Below are 19,690 nucleotides of genomic sequence, written 5' to 3'. Positions count from 1 at the left end.
ACACAGGTAGGGCTGACAATACACCAAACTTCAGGTTAACCCCTAAACTAATACAAATCAGAATAAACACAAAACGCTGGGTCAACGACCCAGGACCATGACATGTTCAGCAATAAAGCTGTTTTTGAGTGCAGCTTTGCCTACCGGTAGTCTACACTTTGGGTCCACCATTCCTGCCTGACACTGCCGTAGTTTCATTACAACCATGAACAGTATAAAAGTCAGACTGAGTCACAACCAAAACACCTTAACATAGTTGGATGACGGGACGGCTGACTGCTCTCAAATGCTGTTATTTGATGCTCATGATCTTCACCTTTGCTGGGTACAGCTGGTAGAGTGGCCCCCAAACATTCCTCCATGTAGGACAAACCCTACATTTTTATGTAAGATAAGATAAGATAAGATAAGATAAGATAAGATAAGATAAGATAAGATAACCTTTATTAGTCCCACACGTGGGAAATTTGTTTTGTCACAGCAGGAAGTGGACAGTGCAAAAGTTATGAGGCAAAAATTAGAATACAATAAGAATAAATACAGTACACAACTGTACAGAATAGAATAAAATAAAATACTACATACAGTAGAATAAAATAAAATAAATATACAATAAGATAAAAATAGAATACAAATACAAATACTATATACAACTGAGTAAAAATACAACGATGACAGAAAGGATTATTGCACTTAGTGTTATTGCACATGTGTGGATGTGTGTGTTTGATCAGTTAAAGTCTTTATTATGGAGTCTGACAGCAGTGGGGAGGAAAGACCTGCGAAATCTCTCCGTCCCACACCGTGGGTGCCGCAGTCTCCCACTGAAGGAGCTGCTCAGTGCTGTCACAGTCTGCTGCATGGGGTGGGAGATGTTGTCCATCAGGGATGACAGCTTAGCCGCCGTTCTCCTGTCACTCACCACCTCCACTGGGTCCAGAGGGCATCCTAGAACAGAGCTGGCCCTTCGGATCACCCTGTTCAGTCTCTTCCTGTCCCCAGCAGAGATGCTGCCGCCCCAGCAGACCACGCCATAAAAGATAGCAGAAGCCACAACAGAGTCATAGAAGGTCTTCAGGAGTGGGCCCTCCACTCCAAACGACCTGAGTCTCCGCAGCAGGTACAGCCTGCTCTGCCCTTTCCTGTAGAGGGCGTCTGAGTTATGAGTCCAGTCCAGTCTATTGTTCAGATGAACACCAAGGTACCTGTAGCTGTCCACAGCCTCAATGTCCATACCTTGGATGTTCAGTGGTTGCAGTGGAGAATGCTTGTGCCTGCGGAAGTCTACCACCAGTTCCTTGGTTTTACTGGCGTTGATCTGGAGGTAGTTCAGCTGGCACCAGTCCACAAAGTCTTGGGTCAGACCTCTGTACTCCTTGTCGTCCCCATCAGTGATGAGGCCGACTATTGCAGAGTCATCAGAGAACTTCTGCAGGAAGCACTGGGTGGAATTGTGGGAGAAGTCTGCAGTGTAGATGGTGAAGAGGAACGGAGCCAGAACCGTTCCCTGTGGGGCCCCCGTACTGCAGACGACCCTGTCCGACACACAGCCCTGAGTCCTCACATACTGTGGTCGGTCGGTGAGGTACTCCAGGATCCAGGTAGTGAGGTGATGGTCCACTCCAGAGTTCACCAGCTTGTCCTTTAGAACCGAGGGAAGAATAGTGTTGAAGGCACTGGAGAAATCAAAGAACATGATTCTCACAGTGCTTCCAGCGGTCTCCAGGTGAGCGAGGGAACGATGTAGGAGGTGAATGACGGCATCATCCGCTCCAATGCCAGGCTGGTAGGCAAACTGAAGTGGGTCCAGTGATGAGCTTATTAGGCGCCGAAGCTGAGCCAGGACCAACCGCTCCAGGGTCTTCATCAGGTGGGATGTCAGAGCCACCGGCCTGTAGCTGTTGAGGTCCTTGGGGCGTGAAGTCTTTGGCACTGGTACAACACAGGAGGTTTTCCAGAGCTGTGGGACTCTTCCCAACCTCAGGCTCAGGTTGAAGAGGTGCTCCATCACCCCACACAGTTGGTCCGCGCAGGACCTGACGACCCTCGAGCTGATGCCATCTGGACCCGCTGCCTTCTTGCCATTAATCCTCCTCAGTTCCCTCCTAACCTGGGTGGTTGAGAGAGACAGGCTGGAGCCTTGTGTTGAGTGTGTACTGGATGCTGCAGTTGGGGGTGGGGGGGAGTGAGCAGGGTGAATAGAGGAGGTGTGAAGTGTCTGAGGTGGAACAGCAGCAGTGGGGGTGGGTGAGTCTGCAGCCGATGTTGCAGACTGCCTCATGGCTGAATCAAATCTGTTGAAGAAATGATTCAGTTCATTTGCCCATCTCACATCCCTCCCAGGCAGAGAGTTCTGCTGTTTGTGGCCCGAGATGGTTCTGTCCGGTGGAAGCTAAATGTTTGAACCTTGTATCATCAGTCACTGCTCCGCTGCAGCAATAATAGAAGTCGTACATACAGAGGTGTGAAAAGGCATTTGCTACCTTCCTGATTATTTTGCTTGTTTGTTTTGTTTTGCACACTTGTCATCAGAATATTTTATTAATCCCAGAGGAAATGATGTGGTCACAGTTGCTCCAAGACGGTAAGTAGACAGTAGGTGAGTAGACAAGTTAAACAAGTTAAAGTACCATATTAAATACTATAATACATTACAAAATAGCTCTAATATTTAGCAATGAAAATATAAATAAAATTGAAATAATGCACCCCTCTTATCTTACTAATAGTTATTTTCTCTGTAGTGGATTTGCAGATATTATGCGTGCACTGTTTTGAGATGGAGGAATAGCCAGATAGCATCAGGCAGGAATCACCTCCTGTGTTGTTCAGTGGTTCTTTTTTGTAATCTCAGTCTCTCACTGAGCCTGCTCCTGGGGCTGGCCCGCACTTCATGGAGTGGGTCGCAGGTATTATCCAGCATCTTCATTTTCTTGGAGAATATCTGCCTCTCTGACATGACCTTCAGACAGTCCAGTTCCATTGCCATAATGTTACTGGCCTCGTGGATCAATTGTGGATCTTGTGGATCTTGTTGGCATCAACCTGCTGCTCCAGCATGCAGCAGCATAGAGTATGACACTGCCCACAACAGAGTCGCAGACCATCCTGAGCATCATCCAACAGATGTTGAAAGACCTCAGCCTCCTTAGAAGATACAGATGATTCTGGCCCTTCCTGTACAGTGCAGTGGTGTTTTAACCCAGTCCAGTTTATTGTCCATGTGTACTCTGAGGTATTTATAGTCCTCCACTGTCTCCACATCAACTCCCTGGATTGGAACAGGGGTCAGTGGATTCATTTGTCAGCATTTCCTTGTTTCTTATTTGTTATGTATAACTGTAGATGATTCTACTCACACCACATGATAAAGGAGACCAGCCTGGTGATCCATCTTAACACCTTCACTGATGCATCCACCCACAGGAGAGTCATCCGAAAACTTCTGTGATGGCAGGTCTCTGTGTAGTGGCTGAAGTCTGTGTTGTAGAGGGTGAAGAGGAAGGGGAAAAGATAGCCCCTTGTGGTGGGCCTGTGTTGCTGACCCCCTTGTTAGACACATACTGTTGAAGATGCACATATTCTGGTCCTCCTGTCAGGTAATCTACAACCCCCCCAGCTTGTAGTTTGAAGAATGACAGATGCGCAGTGAGATTTAAAGTACGCAGAATGAAGGCTGATTGGCATGAAAAAGCCTGGCAGAAAGCTGATTGAACCCGACCGTGATGTTACAATCAGCTTGACAGCGTGAGAAAGTGGAAGTGATGTGATTCGTAGATTAGCTGCCAACACTTGGGGAGCAGACAGATTGGTGACTACAGAGGGTTGGTTGGTTCAGGGGGTTGGGAAGCTCATCTTGTAACCGGAAGGTTGCCGGTTCGGTCCCCTCTTCTGTCTGTCTTGGTTGTCGTGTCCTTGGGCAAGACACTTCACCTGCTGGTGATAGCCAGAGGGGCTGATGGCACGATAAGGCAGCCTCGCCATATCGAGGCTGCCATTTGAGTTGAGGGTCTCGAAAGCGCTATATAAATGCAATCCATTATTATTATAACGCATAAGCTTCATTTCTGCTGTCTAGGATGGCACAACCAACCATTAGATTTAGGAGACACTTACCTTTTCTCACAGGAGCAGGTGGGTTTCGATAGCTTTTTTCACTTAATAACCTAATTGATCATTTAAGAACTGTAATTTTTATTTTCTGGGGTTGGTTTTTGCCAAATACTAAAAACGTACGACTTGAAACATGCAAGTGTGATAAATATGCACCCAAAATAAGAAATGCGAATACTTTCTCAGAGCACTGTATGTTTGGCTCAGACTGAACCCAGGTCTTAACACCTGCAGTCTTACACATCTCATGGTTGTCAGCTGGTGGTAATCTGGTTAACACTCCTGCTGTTGTTGCTTTTGCAGCTTCAAAGCTCTTACTGGATTTGTCACATGAGTTTCTGCTGGGAGGTTTTTTAGACTGCTGCCTGTGCTCGCAGAACATGAGAGCACACACACACACACACACACACACACACTATAAAACACACTATAAAATGATAATATTAAGAGATAAAATGCAGTATTTGACACATACGTACTTGCAAATGTTGCCTCTTAGCTACTGTAGCGTGAGGAGTAGTTAATGTTTAAGAAGAATTAACTTTGTGATTGTTCTTTTGCTAGTAGTTCATTTTAAACAGTTGACAAACTGACACCTTTTTAACTTTTTGTAATTTCAATATGACACCTAGATGGTAATGGGACGAAGATAGATAAAAAAAGAAAAAGAGTTACATAACTGATTTTCCCAATTTAGCTGCAGCTACTTCTGCAGGCTTAGATTCCCTGCAAATATTAAGCAAACATGCGTTTCAAAGTGCTATCTAGTTGTGTTGCTGCACGATGAACCGTCACAGATCGTCTGAGAGGTCTGGGACCGGTCATGCCACTGTGCAAGTCAAAACTAAACATCCAAAACAGCAGCTGTAATGAGAGCGCTTTAATAGATCATCTCCATCTTGTAGTTTAACCTGAGTTTCTGATTTAGTTTCTTTACCTTTACAAGTCTCCAGTAACACAATAGAAAATAAACAGGTGGCTATCTATTGGACACATAAAAGTGAAATCTTTTGTCTACTTCCTTTCCTGCCTGCGGCTGCAGGGCTGCTTAAATTGCCATGAAGTGATTGGTTGTGTTATCAGCTGAAGAGGGCCGACGGCGGACCCGAGGCGCTGCAGACCCGTTTCTTTTATTACCGTCATTTGATTAGCGGTGTCTGAGCACTGAGTATCTTTGGCATTGTGCTCACAGCTGAAAGCATCAGTCTGTGTGTGAGTTGGATGATAGTGGTAGGAATCTGACTTTGGAATATCTCAGGTACATGAAACATCATGCTGGTACTGGAGGGGAAGCTGGTATGCTCAGTCTTTAAAGCAAAAAAAAAAAGGGGGGGGGGGGGGGGTTTCACTGTATCTGGGCTATTCGAGTGCAGTGTAGCTGTTCTGACATTTAGGTGGATAGATCCAGTTCTGAAAGGATTCACTTGAGGTGGTTTGGGTTTGTGATGAAACCTCCTTGAGAAATGCTCCACCGCTTTTTACAGGCAGGTGCTTCAGATCAAGAACACCAGAGGGCTCACACCACCCATCTGGCATGCAAAACTTTAAAGGATCCTTCAAAAGTTGCTGGAGATCTGGATGAAAAGAAAGATAAAGGTGTCCTCATTGATGTGATCGGTTGAACCACAGCAGAAACTGGCTCACCTTTGGCCTAGCTGCAATGCAACATCTACAAATGGCACTACATGGCCAGTTAAAGCAGTCAAAGCATACAAGGGGCTAACAGAGAGACAACATAAAAGCACAAATCTAGTGGTTTAGGGCACTTTGTAACAACACTGATCCATCATTTACACTGATCTTGATATATGCATGTTTTAATATACAGTGGGGCAAAAAAGTATTTAGTCAGCCACCGATTGTGCAAGTTCCCCCACTTAAAATGATGACAGAGGTCAGTAATTTGCACCAGAGCTACACTTCAACTGTGAGAGACAGAATGTGAAAAAAAAATCCATGAATTCACATGGTAGGATTTGTAAAGAATTCATTCGTAAATCAGGGTGGCAAATAAGTATTTGGTCACCTCAAACATGGAAAAACTCTGGCTCTCACAGACCTGTAACGTCTTCTGTAAGAAGCTTTTCTGTCCCCCACTCGTTACCTGTATGAATGGCACCTGTTTGAACTCATCATCTGTATAAAAGACACCTGTCCACAGCCTCAAACAGTCAGACTCCAAACTCCGCCATGGCCAAGACCAAAGAGCTTTCGAAGGACACCAGGAAAAGTATTGTAGACCTGCACCAGACTGGGAAGAGTGAATCTACAATAGGCAAGCAGCTTGGTGTGAAAAAATCAACTGTGGGAGCAATCATCAGAAAATGGAAGACATACAAGACCACTGATAATCTCCCTCGATCTGGGGCTCCACGCAAGATCTCATCCCGTGGGGTCAAAATGATCATGAGAACGGTGAGCAAAGATCCCAGAACCACACGGGGGGACCTGGTGAATGACCTGCAGAGAGCTGGGACCAAAGTAACAAAGGTCACCATCAGTAACACACTACAACGGCAGGGAATCAAATCCCGCAGTGCCAGACGTGTTCCGCTGCTGAAGCCAGTGCATGTCCAGGCCCGTCTGAAGTTTGCCAGAGAGCACATGGATGATACAGCACAGGATTGGGAGAATGTCATGTGGTCAGATGAAACCAAAGTAGAACTTTTTGGTATAAACTCAACTTGTCGTGTTTGGAGGAAGAAGAATACTGAGTTGCATCCCAAGAACACCATACCTACTGTGAAGCATGGGGGTGGAAACATCATGCTATGGGGCTGTTTTTCTGCCAAGGGGACAGGACGACTGATCCGTGTTAAGGACAGAATGAATGGGGCCATGTATCGTGAGATTTTGAGCCAAAACCTCCTTCCATCAGTGAGAACTTTGAAGATGAAACGAGGCTGGGTCTTCCAACATGACAATGATCCAAAACACACCGCCCGGGCAACAAAGGAGTGGCTCCGTAAGAAGCATTTGAAAGTCCTGGAGTGGCCTAGCCAGTCTCCAGACCTCAACCCCATAGAAAATCTGTGGCGGGAGTTGAAAGTCCGTGTTGCTTGGTGACAGCCCCAAAACATCACTGCTCTCGAGAAGATCTGCATGGAGGAATGGGCCAAAATACCAGCTACTGTGTGTGCAAACCTGGTAAAGACCTATAGTAAACGTTTGACCTCTGTTATTGCCAACAAAGGTTATGTTACAAAGTATTGAGTTGTATTTTTGTTATTGACCAAATACTTATTTTCCACCCTGATTTACCAATAAATTCTTTACAAATCCTACCATGTGGATTCATGGATTTTTTTTTCACATTCTGTCTCTCACAGTTGCAGTGTACCTCTGGTGCAAATTACTGACCTCTGTCATCATTTTAGGTGGGGGAACTTGCACAATCGGTGGCTGACTAAATACTTTTTTGCCCCACTGTACTTGTCTACCCAAATATGACTGCGTCTTATAAGATTAATGAGAAAATGCCAAACTGAAGGTTAATGTATTATTTTACCAAAAATATGAAAATGGACACTTCAACTAAAGAGGGGACATGTTTTATCCCGTGTTTTTCCTGTGTAATATGCTGAATAATCTTATATTTGCTTTCTGTTGCTGGTATATTCTCCAGCTGCCATCAGACTATTTTTGCTATAACTGTTGGAGTCAAATTGTTAAATGTTGTCATTGTGTTACTTAAATTTACAATTCTTAGTTCAAACAGCATGATCAAAGACATTCTTTTGTTTCTATTGCCCTCCCCAGCCAGTCTGTTGGTGTGGGAGGCTGTAGTGTTTTATTATAGGCACATCCTATGTGAGGGTTCTGTTTTCTTGTTTAGTAAACTTCCTGCCTTTATGACCCTTTTGTGGGCAGGAGGTCACACAAACGCACCCCCAAACACAAACACACACTCCCATGCACACATACACACACACATTCTCGCACATGCATACACACACTCACATACACACACGTGTTTACACGTGCACACACATACACACATAGAACTTTATCTTTTAGAACCATAGGGGGGTTTTACAATGGGTGGTGCTTGTGTGTACTGTAACTGTTTTCTTTTTTTTTTTTTGGCCTGTCCCGTTTGGCTCTTTTGCATCAGAATTGTTGTCTAAAGGCAAAGAAAGATGCCCAACGGATTTACTTTACCAAACTGACCATCCCAGCCTTGCCGTAATGGTCCATTTGATTCACCTTTTATTGTTTATTTTATTTTCACTTACTGAATACGGGACAGACTTGACTGGGGGAAAGAAGGGGAGAAAGAAAGAGGGAAAGAGAAACAGCTGAGAAGAGGGACGGGGGAGAAGGGCAAAAGACAAAAACCAACAGAACGGGCAGAGAAAAAAAATGCATATATCAATCACCTGGATCACCTGCTGAGAAAGAAAAAAGAAAACAAGCAGAAGAGAACAAGAGTAATAGAATAAACAGCATCACAATGATATATGGGAATATGACAGTAAATACTAAATATTAAACATTATTGTGCAGCACATAAGATCAACAGCGCACAGTGTGCTTTGAGGTAGGAGCCAAAAAGGGTGTAGTTTGTGGGTGTGATCACCCGTGTGTACACCTGTGAGCATGGACGCGCTTGTTTTTTTTAAAAGGTTCCTTCATGTAATGATCTGCTAGAGGGTGTGGGGGGGGGGGGGGGGGGGGCCACAGCCCCGTCCTCCAGGGCATGAAGCAGGTGTGGAGGAGATCAAAACTCCAGACATCCAGAGGCCCCCAGAACACAAGAGACCAAGGAAGACCAACAGAGGGGCAGCCGCGCCACTGTCCCAGAAAGAGCTGAGGAGAGTCCCAGATGAGGGCTCACTCAGCAGCCGCGGAGCAGAAGCCAGGGGGAGTTGCAGTGACGCGCCCGTGAGCTCCGCCGGCCCCCAGCTGCGCCTGAGTGACCGAGCCCCAGGCCGAGAGGCCGGGGGCACCCCACCTCCGAAGTGGCCCGAGCGAGCCCCAGGCTCCAGGCCCCGATAAGCGGCCGCCAAGGAGTGAGCCGGTGTGTACCTGGACGCCCACCCCCAGACACAAAGAACCACCAACGCACCGATGTCTGAGGGAGTCCGCCACCGGCAGGGGAAGTGGTGGTAGGGGGAGATAGGCCTCCAAACCTTGGAGGGCCTGAGATGTCCCCAGAGAGGTGGCGCCTGACACCCAACCTGACATATAGACACAGACATACAGGCACACACAGACACAAACATCCATTCCCACCCTCATGCTCTCATATGCACTTACTCCACACTCAACCAACGTGGAGACAGACATAAAGAGACGTTGTACACACGATCACACTCCCCAAGCGTACTCTACGAACCGGGTCTAGGTACCCTTGCCCCCGGAGGGAGAAACTGCACTAAGACCCAGGTAGTGTTACCCTTTTCCCTGCGGTGGGGGGAGGCAGACCGCCCCGACTCCGCAGCAGCAGGGAGGCCCCACACTCCAGACCGCAGTCAGACGGCCAACTCCTCCTCCTAGCCCCCCCGCTCCAGCAGGTCGCAGAGAATGGGGGTGAGAGAAGACTCCAAATCTCCCTCCACCCGCTCATTGTAGTGTTGATGCATGTGTGTTCTAAGGTGCATTTTAAACCCAGGAGGGCATGGAGCTACCTGCCAGGTACTGTAACTGTTTTCAACAGAAGGCAGCAAGGTTGGATTCAGAGTGCTTTCCTGAGACACCAACTGGGGCCTCCCTTACGCAAGTAAAATCGATCGATCGCTGATTGCCTTGCTTCCTTGTCGTTAATGGGAATAAGTTTCTAAACCAGCAGGGCCTGTGGGAAGCCCCGACCCAACAATAACGACTGGCATTTGTTTTTAGTATGTGATGGCAAGCCACACAGGGTAAGCGCCACACCTCACCACTAGCTGCTTTAAATATATTCTACTTATTGTCCAATATTGTTTCTTTATTAAATTTATTTCTTCATCACACCTTCCAGTGTTTATATGGCATGCACACATATTAACACTGCAAGGTCAAAGTTCTATTTTTTGTTATATTAATACATCTTTTTTTGTTTGAGTTACCGGGACTTCTCCTTCCTGGCTGGAAAAGAGCTGGGAGAGCTGAAGTACTGCTGACAGCCTCATTGGATGACAACACATGTTTCATTTGAGGTGTGTCTCTGTTCTCCTTGACCTCCACTCCTATAATGAATTCTGAGGTGAGCACTGGGGGAAAAACAAACACTTGGGAAGTTGGTGAGGTTTTATTCCAACGTCATGCTGGAGGTACCTGGCAGAGGCGGAGGAAGAGTGAAACTGTACAAACTATAGAATCGCACAGAGTTAACAATCCCTGACAGAATGTGTCGAGTTGATGCTTACTCTTGACCGCAGTTTCATCTTACTGAGAATATTTCTAACAAAATAATCTAAAAGTAGATTTGATCAGGTCACCTCTGCATGTTTGTCTGGTGGGCCAATTTACCTTCAAGCCTCATTTGTGCAAAGAAACTCTAAATACATTCTGTCAGCTCTGACTTAACCTCTGACATAACAATCTTCCACAGGGACACGACCTTTTCAGTTGTGTTTCCATCTAGTTGGGACTGGTGGTATAAGGGCTCACTTTACTAATATAGATTATTAATCATTTTAACAAAGGATTACGGTGGGGTTGATGAGCACTTCAGTCTTCTGACTGAATGGACACGTTGGGGTAATGGCTCGATGCGAAACATACTTTTAGGGATGATTTGAGCTCACTTAAAAGCATGTATGCTTAACTTTTGTGGTTTTCACTTTGCTATTAAATACAAATAATTGGTCCACTATGTATTGAAAATATTCTGCTTATGTCTGCCTGTTTTAATAAATTGCTGCATTTCTACATAAAGAATATGAAATGAAGCATTTCTGGTAAATTCCGTTTGCTTTGTTTTCATGGACCCTGGCACGACACGGTTTTATATATCAGGAAATATTAGAATATGTATCTGTGACAGCAGCCTTCCTACCAAATGTGCTGCGATATCTCGGTCGTTGTGTCCTTGGGCAAGATACTAACCCCATGTTTGCCTATTGGAGGTGGTCAGAGGGCCCGGTGACGCCAGTGTCCGGCAGCCTCGCCTCTGTCAGTGCGCCCCAGGGTGGCTGTGGCTACAATGTAGCTGCCATCACCAGTGTGTGAATGTGTGTGTGAATGGGTGGATGACTGAACGTGTAAAGCGCTTTGGGGTCCTTAGGAACTAAGTAAAGCGCTATATAAATACAGGCCATTTACCATTTACCATTTACCATTTATATCTCTTCCTATTCCTGTTATAATGCACAGAGGTGTTTATGTAGTTATCTGTTGTGTTTAATTAAAAACCTTTAGATAATGATTTATTTCGTAGTATATGTTTCACATGTTTTATCCAAAGCACACTCTCTGCTGAATCAGTTGCTAATAATATTCACAGTATTCCCTCATTGTGTAACTAGCCAGGCCCCCGCAGTCAGAGTGGGGAAAGGTCACTTAGCCACTGTTTGTCATAGTTAGATGTGAGGCAGGCAGGATGAAGGACCCAAATGCAGGACTCGAAAAATCAAGGAGTGAACTCAGGGAGGCAGCTTTATTGCTCTAGCAAACAATGCAAACAAATAAGCGCTAACCAAAACTCTGAAAACTAGGATCATGGAACTGAAACTGGGAAAACTAGAACGAGGAATTTACAAGGCACGCAACAACAGGCAGGGCAAAACACAGGGCTAAAATACACAAGGGAAGGGGAAATGTAGTCCTAAACAGAAGCCCACGCCCATGTCTCTAATCGAGCCCTACCATTAATTAATGCTTCAATTTTAAATATGATCAGTCTGTCACTAAAGCCTCCAGTTTGGACATTGTCGTTATGTCAGTCTGTCTGCAAGGGTAAGCCACTGGAAATACATGAAGTATATCTGCTGTTTCAGATGAACAAGTGTGTAAGTTAACTAGTTAGATTTGTTTACACTCTCTGTGTTCCAGATATATATTTGCTCCTTTTAATCTGCCAGTGCATCATGTAGTTTGACAAGATTAAAGATGTCAATAAAAAATACATCTCCAGCTCCTGCAAATACATATAGCTTACATATCAACATTATCTTCAGACAACAATAAAGCTACTTTAATTAAAAACATATATATTTTGTTTCTTTTCCCCAGAACACCACCAATCATCTCGATCCAATCTCGAGTTTACCTGTTCATCCTGTTCACTCCGTCAGGCATTTAGCACCTGCTGATCATTTAGGAAGCGCGCCCATATTAACTGGGGAAAGTCACAATTTACTTAAGGTGGCTGCTTCATTGAATTGCTAAATCTCTATTAATTTTCATAACCTTAAGTGTTTTTTGTGATGTTTCCTTTTTATTATTAAATAGTTAAAACCTAGGAAATGATTCGGACAAAGTTTATAATTAAATAAAAAATGCTTTATTATTGTGGCAGGGCGTGGTCTGTGATGCCGTGCAGGGTGAGATGGATTCAACTACAATCAACATGTGCTCTGTTCTGTGTTGTTCTTGGAGGTGGTGATGTGTATGGCTGGCAGCGGCGAGTGTGGCGAGCTGGCTGTTTCGTCAGCATTAATTCAATTGAATTTTATTTATACAGCGCCAAATCACAACAACAGTAGCCTCAAGGCGCTTAATATGGTAAGGTAGACCCTACAATAACACATACAGAGAAAAACTCAACAATCATATGATCCCCTATGAGCAAGCACTTTGGCGACAGTGGGAAGGAAAAACTCCCTTTTAACGTTGTTCAAACGTGAAAGGTATATTGCATGAACATGAAAAGTATATTGTTAGAACAATAAACGTTTCACGTTATAACGTGACATAGCTCTATTTTTCTTTTGCCTGGGTGGCAGCTCTACACTTACGTACTCAGATGAGCTTGCTTCATCCTACAAGTTGTGCCTCCATCTCTTGTGTCCAGATCACACGCTGCACTGCTGTGCTGCTCCTCCTTTTCTTTCATTTCTGTGTTTGTGCGTGCGCAGTGTGAGAGGCTGCGTTGAGGGGCGACAGGATTTCAAACAGGTTTGATTATCATGCGACCAAACGATTGATGATTGGGAGCTGGTCGTTAACTGCTTTTCGTTACCCCATGTATACGACACGATGCACACACGATTAAGGCAAAACACGGCCGATCCCCAAAACGGTTGCGCGACTGAAAAATCGGCTCAAAATGGGCCAAAAATCACACAGTGTATGGGCAGCTTTTGGAGGCTAGCTCCAAGCAAACATCCACAGCTTGGCAGTGTATACAGCACTATAATGATCAGACCTGATTCTTTTGAAAACCTTACATCTTTCCACAGGTCTCCACTTCATCAGACATCACATAGACACAGAGCTGGATGAGACCAGCACAAACAGCGGCCTAACCAACGAAGATGATGGATCCATGGGGTCAGGAAAGCCAGAAGCAGGGCTGGAGAGGTACCTTTCATGTCCATTCACTGGAGGTGTGGCTCTATTGCATGGCGTTCCTCACATCAAGAAGCTGCGATCAAAGTCAGTACAGCTCTTCCTGCATCTGGAGCTTGTGAAGGACTTCTCAGTCATGCAGGACTCCTGTTCACTGCTGAACAGTCACAGCTTCACAGAAAGAACCTTGAGAGCAAACTGCTGCTGAAGCTTAACCATCACCTCACTGAGTGAAGAAATGGCACATTTTTGCTGAATATGCAGAAATAGATGCACACCCATACAACTTATGGTAAACTGAGCTGCCTTGTATGAACATACGTTGAAGCTGCCTCGTTCTGTTTTCTCTGAGGCTGCTGTGCCATTTGGAGCAAAGATGAATATAAAGTTTACAGCATATCTTGTCACTGGAAATTGTTTGCACTGTTTATATATTTATATTATTTACTGCAGGTATTGGTGAAAAAAGCTTTATGTTGTGAAAAACTGAAACCTGGAAATTAGAATTGTTGTGCCTTATTTTGTTGTTTTTACATATATTCCTTTTGAAAATAGTAAAATTTGTGTATTTATTTATTTTTGTTTGTCTGATAGCATTTATTTAAAAAAATAAATCGGACATTTCAAACAGTTACTCGCTACATGAGTAGTCTTTTCGCCAAGTACTTTTTTACTCTTGAGTAACTTTTTTGACGACTACTTTTCACTTTTACTTGAGTAATAATGTTTTAAAGTAATGCTACTCTTACTTGAGTACAATTTTTGGATACTCGACCCACCTCTGATCATGGGAATCCCCCGACAGCCTACGTCTACTGCAGCATAACTAAGGGAGTTCACATCACGCAGGACCTGTCATGGTCCTGTCACATCAACACCGTGGTGAAAAAGGCCCGACAGCGTCTCTACCACCTCTGTGATGGCAGCAGCCACACAGGGGTAAATTAGTCCATTTTTCACTTTATTATTTTGCTTTGCAGTATTCTTCATTAATATAATTCATTAATCATTTGGTTAAACCTAACACTGGTATTATGAGGCGCGCACATAGTAGCATTGTATGGTTTTTCTAAAATGTTTTGTTATATTAATTATGTTTCTCTTTCTTTGAGTTACCTGGGTTTGGGCGGTGGCTGTTTCCTGTCTGGGCAAAGGGCGTGGCTGAGGACTCTGGGGACAAAATGCCTGCTCAGCAGGACCAACCATGGGCTTACCAGGAGCAGGGGTGTTTTAGGTTTAGTTGGGTTATTCTGTGCTTAGTTAATATTAGTGTGTGTTTGTGTTTTCCCCCCTATTGTGTTCAAATGGTTTGGCCAAATCATTATAAAAGCTACCCTCATGTGTCTTTTTAATTAGGTCAGTTTGTGAGTTAAGTTGTGTCTCACTTTGTTGTTTAAGTTTTTGGAAATTACTTTTTGTAGAATTATATTTAGTTGACCTGTTTTATGGGCCTGTTAAGTATGGTTTTGAATTTTGTTAATTTTGGACTTTTTGAGGGTTAAAATAAAGAAAACCCTTTTTGAAGATATTTTTGCTTGTGTCCTCTTTGCTTTGGCTGCTTGGTCCCTCACAATTGGTGGCAGCAGTGGGATCTGCCAGTTGAGGACACAGTATTTTTTTCTTTGAGGCTTTTTCACCCCCAGAAAAAAAAAAAAGAAAAATGCATCGTGGAGGAAAGGTGGAAAAGAAGAAAGGAGTAACTGTTCAGAAGGAAGCTGATGCTGAGGAGGAAATTGGAGTCTCTGAAATGGTGGAGAGCACTGAGGTTGAAGAAAGGGAGCCATCTCTGTCAGATCTGATGTCAATATTGCAAGCTCATATGGGTCAACAGGAGGCTCGGGAAGCAAGGCAAGAAGAGGTAACTGCACGACAAGAACAAAAATTCAAAGCATTGCAACATCAGTTTCAGCTTTTACAGTTAGAGGTGCAGTCCCGGACATCACCAGTACCAGAGCTACCATTACCTACCACAGAGTCACCAGAGTCAAGGGAGCTACCTCACATTCCTAGTTCTCCTCAAGCTCAAGCTGAATCCAGTCAGTCATTATCAGGTCAGTTTTCATTGCATGAACCCAGACTGGAAAAGTTGACTGATAGTGATGATATTGAGCATTTTTTGACTACATTTGAACGCATTGCCTTAGCATATCGTTGGGAAAAAACAGACTGGGTTTTTCGATTAATACCACTGCTAACGGGCAAGGCAAGAGGGGCATACGTTCATATGGATATTGATGACTCTCTCAGCTATGACAAAGTTAAAGCTGCAATTTTGTCCAAGTATGATGTTAACCCGGAGACCTACAGGCAGCGATTCCGTTCACTGGAAGTCAGGCTTGATGAGAACCCTAAGGAGTTGTATGCTCGACTTAAAGATCTGTACGGGAAATGGATTCAGCCAAAAGGTAAAACGAACCAAGAAATTGGTGAAATAATCATCCTTGAACAATATTTGAGAATGTTGTCCCCTGAGCTACAGGTTTGGATTCGAGAGCACAATCCGTCTTCTGCAGCGAAGGCAGCTGAGCTGGCAGAAGTGTTTGTAGCTGCCAGGAGGAAAGGGCAACCTTGGACCTGTAATGCAAATAAAATGCCAAAGGAAGGCCCCAAATCAGCCCAGATGTATCATCAAAGGCCATTGTCAGCAGAAAAAACTCCTGTGGGTGAGAACCAGTTTGCTGGCAGACCATTAAAAAATTCAAAAAAGATTGTTTGTTACCTCTGTGGGTTAGAGGGCCACACAAAGCCAATGTGCCCAAAAACCTCAGCTAAGATGGTTCAAATGTGTTTCATGCCACGTTCACATGCTGAACATGGGCTCCAGTGTGACCAGACTGTTAAAATGATAAAAATTGAAGCTAATGGAACAACTTTAAGAGCTTTGCTTGATTCTGGCAGTTCTCGTACACTGATACACAGAGATTTTGTGCCCCCCAATATTGTCCGTGTCAGTGATACCATCCCCATTTGTTGTGTGCACGGAGATGAGAAGATGTACTCAACAGCTGACATGTACATTAAAGTGAATGGACAGACTTACCTTTTAAATGTTGGGGTGGTTGATAACCTGCCTTATTCAGCTATTCTGGGACGAGATTTTCCAGTGCTTTTTGATTTGTTGGAGTCAGACCAGAATCATCAATGCAATGTGGCTGTTACTAGAGCCCAAGCTCAAAAATCTAGTGAAACCTCAGAAGTTTTCAGTGCCTTGCCATTTTTTGATGAGGAATGGGAAGTTGCACTTGTGAAGCCTCGGAAAAGTCGCAGACAGAGGAGACAGGAGAAGTTCCAGCATACTATAGTACACCCAGAAATGCATACTGACCCAGACTTGCCTTTGGGACTTCAAATTCCTGGCAATATAATAGAGTTGCAAAAAACTGATCCTAGTTTAGCTTCCTGTTTTCAGCGAGCAATAGACAAGGACCAAGTAGAGGAGGCAGGCATTAACAAAAGTGACTATGTCTTGCAAAATGGCATACTTTACCATCAGATGGGCTCACTTCTGAAGCTAGTGGTCCCCCAAGAGGTTAGAGAAACTGTGCTTAATTTGGGACACTCTATTCCCTGGTCTGGCCACCTTGGTAAGCACAAAACCACAGCTCGTATTAAACAACATTTTTTCTGGCCTGGCCTCCATAGAGATGTAGCCTACTTCTGTAAGAGCTGTCCTCAGTGCCAGATGACATCCTCCAAAGTCCCTTCCAAAGCTCCACTCCAACCACTGCCTATTATTGGTACCCCATTTGAGCGCCTCGGAATGGATATTGTTGGACCTGTTGAGAAGAGTAACTCAGGGAATCGCTATATGCTTGTAATCACTGATTACGCAACTAAATATCCAGAGGTCTTCCCACTGAAATCCATCAAGGCAAAATCAGTAGCTTTCTGCCTTGTACAGCTCTTCGCAAGAGTAGGGTTCCCACAGGAAATACTGACTGATCAGGGGAGTAACTTTATGTCCAACTTACTAAAACAGGTGTACAAGCTGCTGGGCATTAGAAGCCTGAGGACCACCCCATACCATCCTCAGACTGATGGGCTAACAGAACGGTTCAATCAGACTCTGAAGCAGATGCTCCGGAAGGTGGTAGATAAGAATGGTGCTGATTGGGATCAGTGGCTTCCTTATCTTCTCTTTGCCTACAGGGAAGTGCCACAAGCCTCCACTGGTTTCTCTCCGTTCGAACTTTTGTATGGGTATGAGGTACAAGGACCTCTAGCCCTCCTAAGAAACATCTGGGAGGGAGGCAAGGAAAAGATGGACTCTGTTAACATTGTTTCCTATGTTGTGCAGATGAGGGAGCGACTGCAGAAAATGAGTGAGCTTGCTCAGTCAAATATGACCAAAATCCAGCAGAAGCAGAAGTTTTGGTATGACCGAGCAGCTCGTCAGAGGTCTTTTAGTCCTGGACAAAAGGTGTTGGTGCTCCTCCCCACTGACAACAACAAGCTATTGGCTAAGTGGCAAGGGCCCTTTGAGGTTCAGAAGAAATTGGGGTCCACTACTTACCAAGTGTTCATCCCTGGAAAGCCACGCTCCAGCAGGGTTCTGCACATAAATCTATTGAAGGAATGGGCGCAGCGCCCTGAAAAGACAGCAGAGGTGATGCTCATAAGGGGTGTGCCAGAGGAAGAAGAGGTTGGTGAGCAATACTTGCCTTCTGCTGATGTGGTAGATTTTGACCTTAGTCATCTGCCAGATGATAAACAGCTTCAGGTGAGAGCTGCATGCAACTCTGAGGTGCTTCAAGTGAATCCTGGCCAAACAGATATTGTTGAGCATGACATTGTCATTAAAGAGGGCGTCGCAGTAAAGCGTTTGAGCTACAGGATCCCTGAACGTCTGCTAATATCCCTGAAGAAGGAAGTCGACCTCATGTTGTCCTTGGGGATCATTGAGCCATCAAAGAGTGAGTGGTGTAATCCAGTGGTCCTGGTGCCAAAGAAGGATGAAAGCATGAGGTTCTGTATAGACTTCAGGTACCTAAACTCAATATCACTGTTTGATTCATACCCCACACCACGCATTGATGATTTGCTGGAACGGCTGGGGAAGGCAAAGTACTTGACCACACTTGACCTGTGCAAGGGATATTGGCAGGTGCCACTAACGGAGCGATCAAAGAAGTTGACTGCCTTTCGAACACCTTGGGGTCTCTTCCAATTTACAGTGATGCCATTCGGGCTGCATGGGGCTCCAGCAACCTTTCAGAGATTAATGGACCAAGTACTATGTGGTTTCTCAGATTTTGCATCTGCATATCTTGATGATATTGTCATCTACAGCACCACATGGGAGGAACACTTGGAACATCTGCATGCTGTCTTCGACCGTCTTGGCACTGCTGGGTTGACGGTGAACCCCTCTAAGTGTGTTTTTGCCTCTGCTGAGACTGCGTACCTGGGCCATGTGATCGGGAATGGGGTGATCAAGCCTCAGGTCAGTAAGATCCAAGCCATTGAGTCTTGTCCTCTCCCACAGACAAGGAAGCAACTAAGATCCTTTTTGGGCATGGCAGGCTTTTATCGTCGGTTCATACCACGATTCTCCACCAGGGCAGCTCTACTAACAGACTTGATAGGCATCAAGTGTCCTAATCAGATTAACTGGACAGAGGAGGCTATAGCAGCTTTCAAGGACATCGGTCAATCACTGAGTAGCGAACCAGTTTTGTACAGTCCAGACTTTAATGAGCACTTTTTCCTTCAAACGGATGCATCTCATAGGGGTCTGGGAGCAGTGCTACTTCAAGGTTTGGAAGGAGAACGTCATCCTGTTGCTTATATCAGCCGAAAGCTGTTCCCGAGAGAGGTTCGATATTCAACAGTGGAAAAGGAGGCCCTTGCAATCAAGTGGGCCCTTGATTCCTTCAGGTACTACCTTCTTGGAAGAGAATTCACCCTGGAGACGGATCACAGTGCACTTCAGTGGATGGAAAAGATGAAAGATAAGAACGGAAGGATCACAAGATGGTACCTTGCTCTGCAACCTTTCCGGTTTGTCATCAAGCACATTCCTGGGAAGAACAACGTTACCGCCGACTTCCTCTCTCGCTGTACCAGCAAGAGTCCTGAAGAGGGGGGGTGTGTGATGGCAGCAGCCACACAGGGGTAAATTAGTCCATTTTTCACTTTATTA

General features: G+C 44.8%; 1 protein-coding gene across 1 annotated transcript; it reads left to right on the top strand.

Annotated features, from left to right (window-relative positions):
- The first annotated feature begins 15,201 nt into the window (after nucleotides 1–15,201).
- Nucleotides 15,202–17,341, top strand: LOC113009749 (uncharacterized). Its single transcript, XM_026148254.1, has 2 exons — nucleotides 15,202–15,953; nucleotides 16,028–17,341. The coding sequence occupies exons 1-2, from the start codon at nucleotides 15,209–15,211 to the stop codon at nucleotides 16,072–16,074; spliced, it is 792 nt and encodes a 263-aa protein (XP_026004039.1). The 5' UTR covers nucleotides 15,202–15,208; the 3' UTR covers nucleotides 16,075–17,341.
- Nucleotides 17,342–19,690: the final 2,349 nt, after the last annotated feature.

This window comes from Astatotilapia calliptera, chromosome 17 (genome assembly GCF_900246225.1).
Source record: "Astatotilapia calliptera chromosome 17, fAstCal1.2, whole genome shotgun sequence".
Classification (NCBI taxonomy): domain Eukaryota; kingdom Metazoa; phylum Chordata; class Actinopteri; order Cichliformes; family Cichlidae; genus Astatotilapia; species Astatotilapia calliptera.
The sequence above is the reverse complement of the archived record's forward strand: the minus strand, read 5'-3'. Positions and strand labels throughout refer to the sequence as shown.